Here is a 20136-nt window from a genome sequence, read left to right as displayed (position 1 = left end):
CGAGTTTGAGTATTAGCCCTCCCATAACGGGGACAAAATGATGCATAAGATAGACGATTCGTCGTCACTTTTTTTTTTCTTTTTCTTTTTACACCCTCATCCGTTATACACGTTGAGATATTCCTTTTTCCTTTCGCGAAATAACTTCGTCCATTCATCGGAATGAAAAATTAAAGATAAATGGAGTGAAAGAGAGCGAAAGAAATTGACAAAAAAAAAGAAAAGAAAACATCCAGTAACTCGGGGTTGTTGATAGTGTGTAAAAATTTAAGTTAAATATTCAACAGCGAATGGTTAAATAATATTACATCGTTCAAGTTTTAAATTTTCATGAATATATTCGTGTTTATTTAAATATATATTACATGAGATAAAAATTTAGTTTGAAAAATCGATTAAATCTAAATTCTTCCTCCGTTCATACGTATGTAAAAAAAGTTTTCTGAAATTCCTCTAATTCATTTTTACGACACAATTACGACGAGTAAAATTTCAATCGTCGTTCAACTATAACCGTTAAAATCCGTGTTTTATAAATGCAATGATTTGAATTTTAATTGCAATAATTGAATTACGAAAAGAAAAAGATAAGAAAAATAAGAAAAATTTCACGAGCCTTTATAAACTATACATTGCTTTGTAACAGTGTTAGCGAATTTTAACATTTTTTTTACATACAGGTATATATGTATGCACGAATATGCGTTATACGTATATCGCTGAGCAAAGTAGGTGTATTATATTCCCGTGTACACCGGTAGTCAAACATGACCTGATATACGCGAGCTCCTGCAGATATAATGAACCGGGGCATCAAGTTATGCAAACTCCCAACGCTGCACTGCAGTGACGTTAAAGATATATTTGAATAATTAATATCGACTATTCAACGCAAAGGAGAGAGAAAAAAATAATCATGAATTTCTGAAACGGTAGTTTCCCATTTTCGTTTCCTTCATTATTATTTCCTCATTTCCATTTCTCTTTCAAACGTTGGGACGTCTATACGTCTCGTTTTATTTCTTACTATTCCACAAAGGTGAAGTTTCAACGATTCCGTCAAAATTTTTCCAAGCATAGATATATCTAGATTCCAAAAAAAAAAAAAAAATAACAGTACGCTCGGAAAATCGTCCTTAGATCCGAGTCTTAACTTTATTCGCATAATTGGGGTAAAAACACACTCGCACACGGTAGAACAAAAAACAAAAAAGGAGAAAATTGACGTTCAGATTTTTCGTGACCAAACGCAGTTTCCTTGATTTATGTACTGCCTAACTGCGGCACAAGCCTAGTAAAAGGAAAAGTCCAGGTGAACGATCCGAAGGTGCGCACACGTATATAGAAAATACACGTAGGCATACCTGTATCTTCGGTATCGAACCCGACAATTTTCAGCTTGCGTACACACTGTTAAATATACACGGCGCAGCCGAATGGTGGAATTTAAATGATCAAATCTCAATACAGGCGGACATGAAAAGGGGGAAAAAAAGCTCTAATGAAAGCACTCAATCACATTAGAGCTCCGAGGTATTAGCTTTTTAGCCAAGGTAAAAATGGAGAAAGCTCCGCTTGTATTATCGAGGCTATAATCTGATTGTGCTTGCACGTGGTATAATAATTGCTACTGTCAACCTAACACTGTTTCATATCTGTAATGCCACACGCGTACGTATAATTTATTCGCGTGCATGGTCTGCCTTATATATATACATATATATATATATATATATGTGTGTGTATATGTATATACATATTGGGGTGTTGTGGAAAAAAATAATTTGCGATTTCCCACCATGACAACCCCTAAAAAGTATTTTCTGGTTAAAAGAAAGGTTCTGTAAATAAGAAATGAGTGTTCTACGTTGCCTAAAAGACTGCGTTAAGTTGATTTTTCACTACTATACATTTTTTTTTTAAAACTTATGACCTATCGCGAATAAAATTTGAGAATCGTATCTGCGGACGGAATCGTATTAGCAGAAAAAAAATCTAAATCTCGGTGAAAGATGCTTTTATTTATTTTTGTACACTCTACACTACGCTCGAAAATAAAAAATAAAAAATCACAGACGACGAGGATCAAACGTAGGTCGGTTTACGGTGGAATGCCCCATATTCGACAGTTCGATATGCAATCTGCGCCGAACTGCAAGCAGATTCGACTGCGTCTATTCGGAATATGAGACGCCCGTATGCATATAGGCGCGACTGATGCAGCCTCGATTATACTTTGCGTCAGAATTGTTCAAGCGTGAATGTAGAAAAAAAAAAAGAAAAAAATAATAAAAAATCATAACCACAACGTCGATAATAAATAGGGGTAAAAATAAACAAAAAAAAAAAAAAAAAACAGACTGATGAAAGAAAATTAACAAAAAATTTGAAACGTACACACGAATATATAAGGACGGGGATCCGGTTTTGCGGGGTTCGCTGGGGCGGATCGATCGATTAACCCGTTCGCTCACTGCTTTAGCTAACCTGTACGGGTGAAAATCCAATATTATATTAATTACGGAGAAGCACGCATGCGGCGAGCGACGGGCGGGATAATCGTCGGTTCACGTGTTCGACACTTGGCCGATTTTATTCGCATAGGAAAACCGTGAGTGAGCCGAACCGTGAAACTGCAGCGTCGATAGGGGGGGATGATATTCGCGGGGTTAGCAAGTTCGTAAATCTTAATACAGCGACGATGCATTTTCACAAAAACCCGTTTTGAACTATAACGATGAAAAATATAATCAGATTTTGGTGAATCGATCCCTAATTCAAAGTCAATGTGAAATACTACAAAATAGGGATTTTTATTGTAATGTTTCGTTGTCGATTGATAAACTCTTAGGGAATCGATGAAAATGAACGAGATGCTTATTACACTTTTTTACGTATTAAATGATTGAGAAGAAAAACTTGCGATATAAGACGCGTGAAATTGAAACACGAGTCGAAGTGTATATAAAATATGATTGAGAAAAAAAAAATAAATAAATAATAAAAAATTGAAACTGGAGTGAATATTAATTGCCCGCTTACCTTTTACTAAGTAAGCTGCCACAGCTGATCTTTTTTCGATTATTATACAGCCGATACAAGTTGATAGGTATATTGTATATTCACAAATTATTGATTGTCGTATATTAAAAATCTTATTAGATATGTGATTGGTCCGATGTATAATGTTATATAATAATTAATCGCAATAATCAAATTTACGCGATTTTATGGCGATGTAGGTACTTAAAATATTGATAGCGTGAGAATTTATCGATTGTTTGTTTCTGACGAACAGAATTTACGATAATACTTAAAATGATTGGGCTCCGAGTTTTATTCGTCTACGCTTCAATCGTTACACGTCGATAATCGAGTTAGATGATAAGTTTCAAAAAACGATTTATCATTTCGTTTGTATCTGCCAATTTCATACGACGCGTTATAATTTATTTATTTATTTATTTATTTTTTTTAATTCTATTACCGTAATTTTAATATAATATCAATATTTCGCATTCGTATTATCCGTATATATTTACAAACTTCACGCCACCGTGTAAAACATTCTCAAAGGTTATAAATAATCGCCCAAGGAGATTTTCCTCCTCGAGGAAAAACAGCGTGTAATAATGAGTCTCTTCATTCGTCGTTCGCCGAGATAAACGCACAGACGGCACAGCTTCTGCAGCTGCAGCAGCACTCTATCGTTATTTTCTACAAATGTTACAAACTTCGGCGCACATGCCATAGTACAATATTCGCGCCCGATCAGGTATAATAATAAAATTTTACATCGTTATAGAACCGTTTTTTTTCCTTATTACGTGACGCAGAAATTAATTGATCATTCGATTGGTCCGGGCAACGATAAATGCCGCGAGAAATTTTTATTTCGCATATACGTGTATATTTTTCAATATTTTATTTACTACATCACCGTTTTTATTCATAATGAAATAATTATATTTTCACATTCATTGTATTTCACTTCTTTCACCTGCTTCACTCACCCGAGTTGTTATATTTTCGATTATACTTAAATACGATAAACAATTCCCATGATTTTTACACCACCCCATCGATATATCTCGGCTGAATTTTCAGCGGTTCTCAAACTTGGCTCATTCTTTTTTTTTTTTTTTTAGATTGTCACGTGCTTATTCGCAAACAGCTAACTGAGAGCTTATTAATTATACGGTACAGCTGATGTCTGGATTAAGTTGACGAGAAATTGGATTTTATGACCGTCGAGAGCAATCGTTTCGATCAAAATTTACTTGATGAACCTGACGGAATAAAGGATGACTTGTTTTTCAACCTCGTTCAAAGAACAAGGTTCGCCGTTGGTAACGTTAACGTATCGAAATATTTAGAAGAAAAAAGCGTAACAATTTCACAAATATTCAGAATGAAGACTTCAAAGGAGTTGAGTTTCCAAAGTGTGAATACCTTTTGCTTTGACGCTTACGGGTTCGTTGAATTTCAGGCAAAACTCATGTTTCGAAATAACGATTTCTCCAAAAAAAAGCAGCATCCATGCATTGACGTTATTATACGAACTTTAATTTCATTCTAGTCAAAAGTCAATCTACCAAAAATAATTTTTTTTTGTTCAAAGACCCACGTACATTATAAATGTTCGTAACGTTTGGTAATAAAATTGTTGAAAAACTCAAGAAACGAATCAGTAATTAACCGCGATATAACAAGAAGACCGAAAGAAATTGATCACAGTAAAAATTGTAAGATTTAAACAGTGATTACATATCCGTTGGAATAAAAATGAGTCAAGCAGCGATTACGATTGAAGTTAAATCGAGTAAAATGATAAAACTGCGTGAATCATTTGGGATATTCATCACGTTAAACGGATTCGTTGATTGAGTAAAACATTAATTAGAATACCGCGCGTCTCGTCAAACATTTCGTTAAATAACCCGAGTTATCGATGAATCGGAACATCGCCGAGCGAATTTAATACGCGAAGGTGGGATCGAGGGACGAAGAGACGTCGACGGGTTTGAATTCCGCTCAAGTAACCTGCGAAAGCTCGCCAGCGATTCGCGATGCGAAAAACCGGATCTCGATCCCGGCTCAGCCGCGGTCCGACGACGACTGTAAGGGGTGTTGGAAATCCGTTTCTCGTTTCGGCGTTAAACTGGGCATGCGTAGCGTCGCGACGCCGCAAACGTCGTCGTCGTCGACCGGCAGGTATATTCGCGCACACGTTCACCTGTCCAAGTCAGGTTTTCCACCCGGTCCCCACCCGGCAAAATTGTGATCGTCGTGTCCGGTTGAACCCTAATCTCATTTTTTAGACATCGTATATCGCGGTGCTAATGCCAGAGGGAGGTATAATATTTTTTTTTCTTTCCCTTAGTCATTCGTTTGTTAGACTTATTTTCAGGCTAAATTTTGAAAACAAGAAAACCTATACGCCCTTTTGGCTTCGAATTTTATTTATTTTATTTCAACATTTGGCTTGAAAATAACTCTGCGGAACGATTCGCTGAGAGAAATATCATAGATAAAGAGTATCCCAGAGTTTTTTTCAAGTTATTTGAATCGACATCTCCATCTCTGCGCAATGATTTAAGGGTTGAATAAGTAAGGGTTAAAATACGTTCAGAAGTGACGCCGGCATGCGATTTGCGGTTTTTCTGTAATCGTTCACCTCGTTAGTTAAACTTTTTGCGTCTTTCACGCAGTTTCGTCGTGTTGCTTTTATTCACTTTAACCCCATTATCCCTTTTTCGCGTATTTCGATAACTGTTTCGGTACTTTTTTCTTCATATTACAATTAGAAAGAGAGAGAATAATTATCGATTTCTTTACGGATTGTTCATAAAATTGTTTGTAAGATACGTGCTCATGTTTATAAAGAAATATTCAGGGGTGAGGATACAAATATAAAAAGATCGAGAAATAGAAGCAGGCTCGGGTTACAGTAACGAATTTTTGCGGTCAAGAATATCTGCTTCATAAAATTTATGAATGTGTGAAAAGACGCAATATGCAAATAAAAACAAAATGAAAAAACGTAAGAATTTCTTCGAATTGTTGGTTTGGTTTTCTATACGTTATCATTTTGCATTTAAACATTTTTATACGTCACACTGCGACCACCTGTACTTTTAAGAGTTTTATGAAACGCGTTTTCTCATATTTGAAAATTCGATATTGTGACTTTTCTACTATTTCTTCTCTCGAAATTTTCATCACCACCACCTCGAAGATATTATTTCAGTTTATACTTTCGTCCACAGTATTTTGCATATAAATATTGTACAAATATTTAATATGTAAAATAAATTTTCAATACAATCTGTAATTCTGTCGGAAAAAAAAAAAAAATTAAAAACGATAAAAATAAAAAATGTAAATGGATGAAAACTTCGTAAAACCTTTTATACCGAAATAAAAATCTAAAGGATTTATTGAATTGATTACATACAAATACAGGGATCATATATCGTGAAAGAAATGTTATTTATTTAATTTAAATTAACGATCTTTAAATCAAGAAAAAAGTGACTCGCCTATGAATTCGAGTTCTTAAATGATATCGAATTCACCGTACGTATCAACTTGACACTCGTATCGCCGTATCTGGTAAATTGAACTCCAACTTATTTTTGCAGATAATTTATAAAGCGGCAGAAGGCAATTTTCAACGATATCTAATTTTGTTCGTCATCGCCAGGTTTCTTCGTTCAACCCTCCTTCGGTTCTGAATGTCCGGCGTTACGCAAGATTTCCCAGGTTATACTACGTATATATATATATATATATATATATATATATATATATATATATATATATGTGTATATATAGCGAATCTTGGCAGCTGGATAATTGCCAACAGCTGTAGAGTTCCAACTTGATTGGCGATAAAACCGCGACCTTTCCCCTTTCTTCGTCCACACGTCGTTAACAAACTTTCCTTTTTTCTTCCTCAACTGCGTTTTATTTCGCCGTTAATACACCCCTCAATCAATCGCGTCAAGGGTTTACACCACTTGACCACTGAGCACTTTATTCCTCCATGTATACACAACATCCACGCATGCATATATATATATATATATAAACACATACACACACATATCGAATTTTATCCGAATCCCGACTCAAGTGGGGTAATCATTGCTGTTTTATCCCATTAACGGTGTATAAACGGGAAATTGGAACGCGATGATTGTTCCGTTGTAAATTACAGTTGCGAGAAAATCTTTCGGATTGGGGCGGGGTTCAAGTTCCGAATTTGAAAAGGAAATCAAACTTTGAAGAATTAACAAAGTCTCGAATTGCCGGAGGCCCGAGGACTCAAAGTTCCGAAAATTCAAGTTCCTATAGAGCAAAGTTCAAAAAAATAAAGTTTCGATGGAGTAAAATTTCGAAAATTAAAACATGCTCGCACAGCGTAGTTTACTTAACGAGTGGGTGTAAAGAAAGTCCGAATGGCCAGGATTCGAAATGTAAAAATACGAAAAATCCACATCAAAGAAAGATCAAAGTGGTGAAATTTCTCCAAGTCAGAAATTCACGGAACTGAAAATCTTCGATCCTTCGGAACTTTGATGTTTCAGGGTTTCAAATGTCCTCATTCTCGCATTTTCGAAACTTTGATTTTTCGTCAAGGTTTGATTTCTTGACTTTAAGTTTCACCACCAAAGAACACCTAATTCGGGGCTTTCGGAATTTCTCAAATTCGGAACGTCAACCCCGCCCCTTCAAACTCTACGTAGAATTTGCTAATTTTCACCTAAAATTCGGTCTCGTTACAGAGGCAGAAATCTTCGAGATCGAGGGGTTTGGTGTAATTAGGGTTTGACAGACGCGTCAGTTGACGGCACGCTTTGAATCCCTTGAGGATATTCCAGAACATCTGACTAATCCGAAACGCGTATAACGGCTGAACCATCCCAGATATATTGTCTGTTAAGCCTCGGCGGGATCACTGGGACCTAATATCAAGAGTTATATTAAGCTGAAAGATTTGAGGAGGTCGCTTTCCGAGGGGCGAATTACAGTCAACGTCCTTAGAATTTGTGCGAGGAAAAAAATTTCGCGCGAGCCGCTTGGCATATTCAAAAGAAAAAAAAAAAAAAAAAACCATTTAAAACGACAGCTCGTAACGACAACTTTAATATAATTTCTCGTCAAGAAAAACCTTATTATACATTTTTATTTTCTGCGTTATTATTGACATGTATTGTGCATAAAATATACGAGATTCGAGCAACCGGCAAAATGAATTAACGATTATTATTATAAACTAAGAAAAGTCTTGGACAATATTAAAATAGTATAACTAAATATACACTTACGCGGAGTTTCAATTAAAATTGCTGTCGCAAAGGTGAGGCGCAAATTCGCAGAAGAGAGAGAGAGAGAGAAACTTTATTCACGCGTAACGATTTTTCACGTGTCTATATATTGTATATCTTATCCAGGGACAAAGCAGCTGTGTTACACTTTCAATGTGTATTGTATAGAAGTATTTACGCTGATATTTCAGATGCGCGAAGTTTTTTCGCTTCGTATATTAATATACCGGATGGGATAAAAGATTAAGCAGCAAATTTTTCTTCTACCTCCGTTTTCCGAATATTTATTAACCGCATTTATCACGATTTTCGGAATCTCTTTGTTCGACGAAAATTTATTAAACAGTTTAATTTGACGAAAATTATGCCCTGAACTTGGAATAATGTGCGGAATAAAACAAATCACGAAATATTAATCACTTGGAAAGAAAAAGGAGATGAAAAATTCCGTTCCCTTGTCTTTGTTCCGTCTTCTTCTTGGCAAAATAGCTGATATAAATCATCGAGGAATGGTAATTGAAAAAAAAATAAAGGGGAAAAGAATGAAAAAATGAGAGCTTTTACAGCGGATATTTAAATGTTCCAAGTACGAAAAGCATTGAATAAGAAATTAAAGGAATCTCGGATGAACGTCTTTTGCAATTCTTACTTTTCCTCGATAATGGAATCTCTTCAAACTCTGGTAAATAACAAGCCTTTTGATTTTTTGATAAAGGTATAAAAAATTGACAAGATACAAAAAATATCAAATCCGTCTGCAGTAGCGTCCCGAAAACCTTAAATCCAGTGAAAACTAGAAAACTGTAAATACTTTTCTGTTTCCGTCGATTTTCTCAACTTTTCTCAATCAACCCTCCACAAGCACCGCAATCATGAGCTCTGTAATTTCCCAAAGTTTGAAGAAATTTCCTATTTTCTCAGGAGAAGAAAGAAACGTAAAATCAGAGTGGGCACAAATGTTTTGGAAAAAAATTCCACGAAATTTCCAGTTCTTCCAGAACCTAAAACCTAATTTCCCTGACATTTTCCCAGTTCTAGTATCTTACTAAAACTTAAATCGTTCAGGTTATTAACTCTGTATTCGTTTCAAATTCGATTCGAATTGAAGAAAGATATAATTAATGAGTTACAAAAATGGCAGATTAAGCCAATTTGTTTTAGTGAACTTAAAGAGTGAACTTGATACTTCAAAAAATCATTTCCAATTCCCATGATGGAAAACTCATATTTTCACTTTTTTCCGTCACCAAGTTAAAAGTCCCCCGACAATTCGAGATTTTTCACGACCTCTTTTAAACACGCTGACATTTCCAGCTTTTCCATGTTTTCTACGTGTGTGGCCGGCCTGAAAAATACGATTTTCCGCATTTGAGGGATGATAAAAAAAAAAAAACATTCGTCGTCGCGTGTACAAGAAAATAAAAACAATAAATTTGGCTACGCGTCGTTTTTACGATCTCAGAAGGTGGGCGTGTTACACATACCAGCCTCCTGCGGGATGAGGGACCAAAATCGCCCTCACCGTAGTACGTACGTCGAAATACAAGAGGAATCCTGGGGGTAGAGAAACGTCGAGCGGGATACGAAGTTCGAGTATGAAAAGATAAATTACGGTTTACAGCACCTAAATTCCTCCCTTCTCTTTATTACTGCCGGGAATAAAATGAAGAGAGACGAATGGTATAAAAATGAAAATAAATAAATAACAAGAAAAAAAAAATATACAAAAAAAAGAAAAAAAAAAAGAAAAAGCAGAGGACGGACGAGGGGAGCGTAAATAAATTTAGGATTTTTGTCAAGACTTTACGGTCAACGACAGCTGTGCCCCTGAAGTCACGTATGCAGAGGTTTGAACGTGCGAACTCAAAGAAAGCGTGTCACGCTTTCGATGAAAAGAATGATAACATTTTTTATAACGAATTTCAAACGATTACAGCATTTTTATTTCTTCTCTGAAAAAAGAAATGAAAGAAAATCGTAATTCAAAATATATATATTGGGTTGAAATTGTACATATTGTTTTCCACGTGAATCAGAGAAGGAAAAGCGTTCGAAAAATCTACGGTAATGTTACTTGTGCCAATGATAGTTGCAACGTTGATAAAAAAAAATAACCCTACGATTTGATGGATACAAAAATTGAAGGGATTTGAATAACACATTGCAAGCGAAGATATCAACAATTGGAGAAAAGATTTTTTATAATTGGAAAATTGAAAATGATAAAAACCGCGATCTTGTTCATCCGATTTCAACGGTTTTTGATAATTTTTCTCTATGACCTGTAAAGCTTCCCAAAAAGTTTCGTAAAAATGTTCAAGATATTTAACATGAAAATTCAATTTTTTTACTCTCTGACTAACCGTCCGTTGTACCGTCTTAAACAAATCTATTTTCATCCATTCCGGAAGTAACTGTTCGTAAAAAAATTCTCAGGCCAATCTCTGCAAATATCAACGGCGAAGAAAACAATCCCGGTAACATTAGAATCTACTCGAAGACGGAGAAGCTAACGTTTAGCCAATTGATTGAACCAATCAGGAAACTCGCTGCACCGAAGGTTGAAATCGAAGCTTATACTTGCCCGATATGCATATCGCTTACTCGACGTATACGTATAATCATCAATATTCCCCAGATACGCGAGCTCCGAGACAAGATTTACTCGTTACATATAATATTGAACATTCCCCCGCAGCGTTTCAGGATCTGATTCATGGAATAAATATCTCGGGAAGTAAAATTTTTAAGTTAATTCAAGATTGATTTGAGGTTTCAACGTCTGTTTGTGCCGTCGTTTCGGCACTTGTCCTTTTATCCATGTTAATCGCTCGAGAATTGAAATTGAAGGACGATGGTTCACCGAATTTTCTAATGTCATAAAAATTTTTTTTATTTATCGTACGGTATTGTTATTCATTTCATTTATTTCCTTCTTTTTCGGAATAATAATTGCCGAAACGCTGCTAAATACGAGCAGTCAATGCAAGAATCGCGTCGTAAATGAAAAGCTGCATACATTTGTACAGAAATCTATAACAACGTTGCGGAACCGAAACCTTTATCAAGTTAAAATCGATCGTCCTCATTAAGTCCGTGTATGTTCCACGGAACGCCAAGTTGCCAATTTGTGTGCGTGTGTGAACAAGCTTCGAATAACACATCCTACGCACCGATGATAGTAACATTTCTAGCTGTATGCGTACGCGGAACTATAGTAAATGTTTGTGAACCAATCAATTACACAACTCACGGTCCCTCAGTCGCACTCGCTTCTTCAATTAAGTTAGATTGATTGGTGCAGGATAACGAGCGTCGACAAATGTGTGCGTTTGTGTCTACCAACAACGACGAAGCGACGTATCTAATGGGAGATTTTCTAACGCCATTTCGTCCGTAACGCGCATCGACAACTCACATTTCGAATAACAATATTCGATTCAAAACCGTATGTAGAATGAAGTTTCAACGATCAAAGTCGATCGAATAACGACTCGTTAGGAATGTTGCGGTTGGCTGAAGATCGACACATTTGATTAATAATTATGTTGCACGTTGCGTGTTTGTCAAATTATCGTATTCGTGATCTTTTAAAGAATAATTACAAACAAAAGCATCGATGCTTCCTTTAAAATCGCTTCAAATTTCTTAAAAATCTACTTTGTTTCTTAGATTTTACTGTACGATCAATCATTTTATTCGGAAAACTATTTTCTACCAACTCGTTGAAACAGATTTCCGTTTTTTTCAGTAGACGACTCAATAATGATAGTTATTGGTTGTAAGATAAAATATTTAGCGATGCCAGCATGCCGTTTAAAAAGAAAAAAAAAAAAAAAACAAGCGTGTAAAAAATAGTCTTCTCAATAAAATGAGAAATCGAAGAGTGAAATCGAATGAATCCAATAAATTTCCAACACCACCTTAACGATTTGAAACTAATCCTTGCCATCCCAAACTTTTGTTTATAATTCAAGTATTTCCAGTTTTTATACATACTAAATGACGAGATATCTTTGCAGCTCACGAATATAATAATTTCATAAATACTCGATTTGCGAATGTCTCGTAAGAAAATTGACAAGAATTGCACAGCTCTTGGTTTATCAATTTAAATTTGCACAGATGCAAGAATCGATTACAACACACGTACCTTGCAATACGTAATATCGAATTCATGTTCAGGATCAAGTTTGAGGCGGTGGAACGAATCGCCTCAATCCGACCGGTCGTAACTGCACATACTGCGGGAGTGCGAAAAAGGATGAATGCAGTAAAAAAAAAAAAGGAAAAAAAAGGACTTGCGGTGGACCAAAGCCTCAAGGATATCCAGGTGGACAGGCAGCAGAGCCCGCTCTTGTCCATTTCGTATTATATTGTACAGAAGCGAGACTTGTGTATCCGCACAACGTATATTTCGTATATTTGAGGAGGTTAAATTGCGTAATAGAGTAAAAAATTAATACTTGTTCGATTATTTTATTACAAGACGGTCGTACGTCAATTGATTATCAAATTATTACTCGTTCATAAGTTACAGGATTTTCTTTGGTATGGTGGTAAGAAAAAAAAAAGACAAGTTAAAATTATAAACAAGAGATTTGACATCGATTTTGTTGATTCTGAAACGCTTTGAAGCGGTGAAATAATTGAGCGGATAATTTATTTTCTCATCGTGCTAGTAATGTTGAATATATTATTTATCAACGTTAAATATTTCATATTGATGTTGATCGACAAATAACAATGCTCAATTTATCGTTCAGCGAAACGTAAAAAAATTTCATTTAGTGTATTTTTGAAACGAACAGTTTTCGAATACGAAACGATTAATCGTTGAGTATAATTCAACAATTTTAACAAATTTTCTCATAGTTTTTTAATACAGTTCGATATAAAAAATGGATATCAAAGCTCTTGTTCGTTATTTCGATATCTTTTTTTCTCACATTTCAAGGGCAAACATTCTTCTCGATCACGCGAACAGGAAACCCGTAAACGTTCATGGCGAGAACAAGTTGGAATTGAATTGCGGGTTCCAACCGACCTTCGTTTACCGGTTTGCGGATTACAGTCAAGGTCAGGAGATGATTTCAGGGTAGAAGAGGAAAAAGAGAATAGGGGGAAGAAAAACTCGATAAATCCTTTGTTACCGCGGGGATGAAAATCTCCTCCTTTTGTTTCACTTCTTTTTCCCCGTTCGCCTGGCATTAAACAGTTTAATTTCACGTTATGTATTTTTTAATGTGGGTTTTATTTTTTTGTCCCCCAACGCTGAGAAAATATGCGTTGAATTTATTAATTTTTTTTCTTTGTTTTTTCATACAAATTCAAACTCAAACATTTTTGTCTCTCTGGTAAGATTTCCGAGCATTTTTAATTGTGTATTTGAATCTCGCAATTTTCACGACAAATTTCAAACATTTGGTCCGTTTATTTTCGATTCCTGTTTTCGCCGAACTTGTTACTATATATATATATACGCGAGTCACGAGTGATGCTTATACGAACAATCTAATTCTACTTATAAAACATTCGGAAAATATTTCCGAGATTTTTGGCACTCTGTTAAAGGCGTTAGAATTCCTGGCGAAACTAACAACGCAGGTCGAAGAGAAACTAGGATTGAGTTAAGAGGCCTGAACCAACTCGGTGTACGAAATTCAAGGGATATCCTCTCGGTGCTTGAGCCAAGAGCTTTGCCGAGCTTTAGACGTAAACACGTATGGAATTGAATTGACGGATTTTCGTGTTATTTCGAGTATAGTATACGTAGCTGAGCACAAGATGCCGAGGGTAGAAAATCGGGGGCGATACATCTTCGTACAAACATACGTGTATCCACGCATAGGTATGTGAAAGCATGGGATGATCCGCAAAATCGATCGCGCCTCTCAATATCCACGATAACGTAGGTTTACACAAAATTTTACATATCATGTGTTGAAAGTGTAAACAGTGTTACGATTCTTCTCGGAGAAAGAAGAAAGCCTGTTTTCTTATCTCCGATTATAGAAAGTCGAAGGATTGTTCCGTTGTTTGTCTTTTTTGTTTTCACCCTGATCGTATATTACGGACATGTGTAATTCTTCCGATCAATTTTACCAATCATCGTCTACGAAAAAATCGTTGGGACGTTTTCGGCTACTTCCAAGGTAGCATGCAACGTTGAATTCCACTAATAACGCGGAAATAACTAACGGCAAAGGTTGCTAAGAAAATTCCGAATCATTTAACTCGGGATAGAATCGCTCGATGAAACGTATTAATTATACCCGAAAAGAAAGGAATGGAATAAAAAAAGTTCGGTAACGTTACGATTCTTGATCCAATCAGCAGTGGCTAAGGAAAAACTTTGAAAACGGAGTAAGTATAACCCAAATTTCTGCACAAAGCAGCAAAAAGTTTTAGCTTTGATCAAAAGTTTTTCGAACTCGTATTGAAAGAATATATATTAGGAAAAAAAAAAAAAAAAAGGAAAGGAACAGGGCAAATAGCCTTTTAATACGTGCGATTACACTATTTGAGGGTGGCTTTAATGGGTTTCACTGAAAAGCTGTTGAAATTACGGGGTATATTAGTGCAGTAATAGGCACTCAATAACGTCGGACAATAGATTCCTTTGGAATTGATCGCGGTTTAATAACCGTTCTCTTCTAAAATGTATAAATCAGAGGACTTGTGGCGAGGGGTTTGAAATTTCTCCGATTCTCGCCCCTCTCTTTAATCGGAGTGCCACGATTCTTTGGGGTGGAACATTGACTTATTCATCGGGTTTTGAGCAGTCTCTGAGCCGTCCCTCTTATCCCCGCAGTAAACGATATAGAAAAATTTTATTTTCATTTCACAAGCAATTACGAGACAGTCAAATTTGCGTACCACTCAAGTTTTGTTGCAGATTGTTTTAAATATAATCCATATTCATCTGGTGAAAAAAATTTCACACACATACACACATACAGAATAAAATCACCTGGAATAAAGGAGACAAAATATTCCGTGTCCTCAGATCTAGTTTAAATCCGTTAAAAACAGGATTCTTGGCACACGAAGGAAAATTTCAAGCACGGATACAATCAGTTGATAGCGTCAAAATTCATTGTCTTGACCGACTCGTTTTAGTAACAAAATTCATTGTGGAATGCGATTAAGTAGTAATTTTTGAAAACTCACCAGCCTGCGATGCCGTTTGGTTGAATCTCTTGGAGGAAAATTCCCAGCTCGCCTTTGTCCTTGCTGCGAAGTCCTACAACGCTAAATCCCAGACTTGTACCCTCGGGTTTGTACAGCTGAAGCGTGCGGAAGAGATTGAAATAATAAATTAGCAAACTCAATAACTCTACGGACTACAACAAATTTTTTCGAAGAATTATAAACAGTGTTAAACTTCTCTACTATCTATTCTTTTTCTCAATATCTTGGCAGTTTGAAAGAACCCAAACTATATAAAAGATTCTTTATCAACCAAATTCAATAACAACGACGATTCGATCAGGTACTCTACCTGCACTGTGTATATCTGACGTCCCTTAGATGCGGCCTCGATAACCTTTTGAAATTCCTTGGCGTAAGTCGGAGTTGTTATCGGAGGCATGCTGAGATCCTCCGAAGCCAAGCTAGGACTGGTCACCTGGAACATCGGAAGAGACGAAATGTAAACGAGGCTTAGAGCGAGGAACGTCCGAGCCGTTGAGAAAACATTCATCGGTTTCGTTGCTTACCTGCGCACTGGTATCCTCGCTACTGCTATGAACGAGTCGAGCGACGGGAACTCTCTGATCGTCCAGTTCGCTGCCGTCCTGATAAATGTCTTGGTACATGTTGGGGCCCAGCGGCTGTGCCGGTGTGCTGGGCAGCGAGAGCTCCAGCTGTCCTCCAAGATTGATGTCAAAGTCACCAGGCAGTATGGAGGGGTGGTGGCCGAGCTGGGCGTTCAAGTCGGTCAGCGAATCCTGGATGGTAACTATGCTCCGAAATACTGGATCCTCCAGCAGCGATATCAATGCCTCCAAATCGTCGCTTGTGTGCAGTTGAAGCTTTGGATCGTCGCATGATTTCACTCGCTCTTGAACTTGCTCCAGTAACAGGAGCGCCGCCGATATATCTTGACGAATGAAAAATATTTTCCTGCTATTAAATTATGAATCGTAGCTGTAACGAGATTTTTGACGACCTGTTGGACGAGGAAAAAGTCAGGCTTGATATTTATAGAAGATATTGATGAACGGAACATCAAAATTTATAGATTACCTATCGATTATTTAATACAATCAACAAAGGATAATTTGTAAAATATATGTGTGTAAATATAATCAACCAGTAATGAATAAAATGCAACTCAATAAATGCTAATGGACAGTTTATTACGTAGCATTTAGAATATAGACTGCAAATTTTAAACATCCACATCAGCTTTTATAAAACGACACTTAACTCAAAGTCGAGGTCGTCGTGAAGCAATCAGATTCTTGTACAGAATTCTGATGCGAGTCATTTGTTGAAATGCTCAAGATTGAATGCGAGTAGCGTAAGGATATTTCCGTCTGTGAAATCATGAGCTTACGACCGGAACATCAAGAAATGGTTGTAAAAATTGAAAGATATTAAATCTCAGAAGTGTGTTTTATTTGGCTGCAAAACTTGACTACACTCACCTGTATTCAATGGCATCTCTTAGTCGTTCTTCAGCTACGCTGAGAGTGCGTAAACCTGAGAAGCTCTCTGTAGTTTGGTATCTGAAACGAGAGAGTGAAAAAATAAGTGAAGAGTTAAAGATGTAAGAAGGACTGTGCAGCAACTCGAGAGAGAAATTTGAGTCGATTTTTGCAACGTTATTTCAAAATGAACAGTCTCGTTTGTAGAACACGTCTCAGACCTAACCTCAAAACGGAGAAACAGCCCTCGCAGCTCGATCGATTTTCTAAAAATCAGCTCTCTGACGGCTGAAATTGTTTACGCATACCTTTGGAAGAGTTGCGAAATTGTCGACTCGGCTCTCGGTGAATTTTCGCAACGGCGGAAGGCCCAGGAAATCGATAATCACTCGAATGGAAGGAATTTTAGCGCTGTGTTAGCAGAGGTGTTTGACTGTTGTTACGAGTATCAAGTATTTAAGCCCGGAGAAAAATTCACTCGACGGTCAGACGCCTTGATGAAGAAGCTTCAACGCTGGGCGAGACGCGACGAGAGCAACAAATCGTGACCATGTAACGAGGAAAATGTTTCACCTTGCTTACTGATCAGCGACGAAGTTGTTGTTTTGATCGACGGCACAATTCTGACACTTCGTAGTTACTCGCCTCGTTCGCAGCTGCTGCCTCTGCTGATTGCTCGAATGTAAACTCTCAGCCAATCGGCACAAACGGCTCGTCACGTGACACAAGGGATACAACATGGTCGATCACGTGACTCCACGACCGCCAAATTGAAATCTGATTTCCAGGCTAAAATTTGCTTCACGCTGTTTTTCACTCACCGTTCGGGGGTGGGGGTGCGGCTAGGATAATCTGAAACCATACCTATTTTGAGGAGTTTTTTTTTTTTCAAGAAAATGAAATCACTCAGAGCAATATGAGTTTAAGTGCTTTATCATTTATAATTTCAGAAACATTTTAGAAGTTCTTCAATCAAATTTAGAAAAAGATGGTGGCATAGCGCATTTAAGTCCTTAACTCAAATTGCTCTAAGTGTTTTCAATTTCTGTGAAAAAAAAAAAAAACTCCGAAATATAGGTACGATTTTAGATCATCTTACCTGTACTTTGCTCTTAAACTTTCAGTGTAATAAAAATGTCAATTTGCAACTTTCTCGCAGATTTTTGTTGCGCAGGATTCAAATCTGGCTACAATATGTTCACAATTTGTTTAATTTTCCGGAAAATTGAGATTCAAATCCTAAAAACTTTTTTCTGCAGACTTCAATATATAAGCAAGGAAAGGTCTTTAATGATCGGACAGTTTTTTGGTCAACTATGAAGACAATGATTTAGATTTTTGAATTAAGTACCCGCACATACCCGAGCTTCATTTCCCACAAAACGAATAACGAGGATTCAACTTTCAATCTGTTTTGCGGTCTGGTAATTGTAGCTCTGCTGGAATTTAGCGTAATTCATTACCATTTGAATGAAATCAGGTTTACGCATCATCAAATCGTACCGTGCGTATGGCGTATACGTCAACCTGATGCAACGGATTTTTATACTCTCTCACGTGAAATGGCCCTTCCCATCCGAACGCATCTATTTTCAACGGTAATTAATAACCCATACAAAATGAGACCCATCGTTTAAGCGAGAAAAACGGTTTCGAACAAAAAGGAACATAATTTGTCTGTATGACGAAATTATTCGTCGTAATGCTTTTTATGCCATCGATGAGAATTTTGTGAAAGTGCATCAGGTAATTTGACGATGCGAATTTTCCCATGCGATTTTAAAACTGACGAAATCAGCATTGCGAAAATTACTATCTCCAAATCCATCCCATGTGTTTTACAACTTCCTGTGCGTCTCGTGATCTCGCACAATGTTACAAAATACAGCCAGACGTGGCATTCGGCCCAGGTAGAAAAAAGGAATAAAAAATTTCGCAGAGAGTGAATTTTCATTACTCAATCCTTCATATATATACAATGTCCTCTCGGTTCTCGTTATTAAAGCAGGTGGCAATGAAAAAATGCTAAACAGTATTCATTATGTCGAAAAGCGGGGATGGACAAAAGATAGTCTGGTTATAAAAAGAAAATGAAAGTAAAAAAAAACATCCAAATGACTAAACGTATAGGCTATCGAACTGCGAATTTCACACACAAAGGTTTTCACCGCTGAACAGGCATGAAAACATGTGGCAATTTGTATGGCAAAAATTCTCGCGTGTATATCCATCGATGAAGATAAGACAGTTTTCAGGAAATCCTTATTGCTATGTATTTCATTAGTCACTCGTGAACAAAGAAACTCATAGATGAACGAACTGGCGTTGAACTTGCGAACATAAAAAATGCCCTGTAATTTATTCTCGTAGCATTTACTTCACAGGGAGTCACGCCAAAAACCCAAGGTGAACATTTTTTCCCTCCAAATCTATCAATTCTTACAAATTTCACTAATTTTTCACATTCCTTATCATAATTTTGTTCAAAAACGCTAAATTAACATGCATTTTCCGCACAAAAACCCAATGCATTTTATTCTAGAAATTTCGTAATTTTTGCAACTTTTTTTGACTGTGATTCGTTGAACAGTTTCCTTAATTCATGAAATGATTTTTTTGAAATTTCTCAATTTGTTCTAGATATTTATCCGGTACGAAATGTTTGCACAGAATTGATATTTCTCGTTATTAAAGACGATCTATTTTCCCGAATAATACCTACACCAAGGTAAAGGTGAAACAATTTTGTGATCGGATTCATATTGTTTGAAAAATTTATATTGAATTCAATAGAACTTGGCTCTTTGGCACGCGTACGATAACCTGCAGTTGACTGATAAAACAAAAATACATATTCCCAATTATTCGATTCAAACAAGTTGAAATCCGATGAATATCTCCGGCCCAATGAACTCTTAATAGATGGCTCAATCTAAAACTCACTTCAACCTCGAAACTAACTGGCTTATTTCACCTCCGAAAATTATTTGCACGTTTCCAATTGCAACACGGAGAAAGGAAATTTTCTTCCATGTTTTTTAATCGCAAATTCAAACCCATTAATTGTCAGGACAGCTATAATTGGGCTTTTACATTGAACTAAGAAAATGCGCGGTTCCAGTACACGCATGAAGTAGAAAAGCACGAAA

At 36.5% G+C, this 20136-nt stretch overlaps 1 protein-coding gene across 8 annotated transcripts in view; it reads right to left on the bottom strand.

Annotated features, from left to right (window-relative positions):
* LOC124183687 overlaps window positions 1-17658 on the bottom strand; it is a 164479-nt gene extending 146821 nt beyond the window's left edge. For 5 of the 8 annotated variants that reach the window (XM_046572492.1, XM_046572490.1, XM_046572495.1 and 2 more), the window contains exons 1-5: window positions 17296-17615; window positions 16988-17068; window positions 16055-16437; window positions 15838-15963; window positions 15507-15622 (exon numbers count right to left, since the gene is read on the bottom strand). In XM_046572492.1, the coding sequence (XP_046428448.1) occupies window positions 15507-15622; window positions 15838-15963; window positions 16055-16437; window positions 16988-17003 (641 nt within the window). In that variant the 5' untranslated portion in view covers window positions 17004-17068; window positions 17296-17615. Of the gene's footprint in view, window positions 1-12486; window positions 12546-15506; window positions 15623-15837; window positions 15964-16054; window positions 16438-16987; window positions 17069-17295 lie in introns of those variants that run through there. The other 3 variants (XM_046572491.1, XM_046572496.1, XM_046572497.1) reach the window with 3 other exon arrangements.
* Between the last annotated feature and the right edge of the window lie 2478 nt (window positions 17659-20136).

Source organism: Neodiprion fabricii, chromosome 5 (genome assembly GCF_021155785.1).
Source record: "Neodiprion fabricii isolate iyNeoFabr1 chromosome 5, iyNeoFabr1.1, whole genome shotgun sequence".
In the NCBI taxonomy this organism is placed as follows: Eukaryota; Metazoa; Arthropoda; class Insecta; order Hymenoptera; family Diprionidae; genus Neodiprion; species Neodiprion fabricii.
This window is presented reverse-complemented; position numbering and strand designations above follow the sequence as displayed.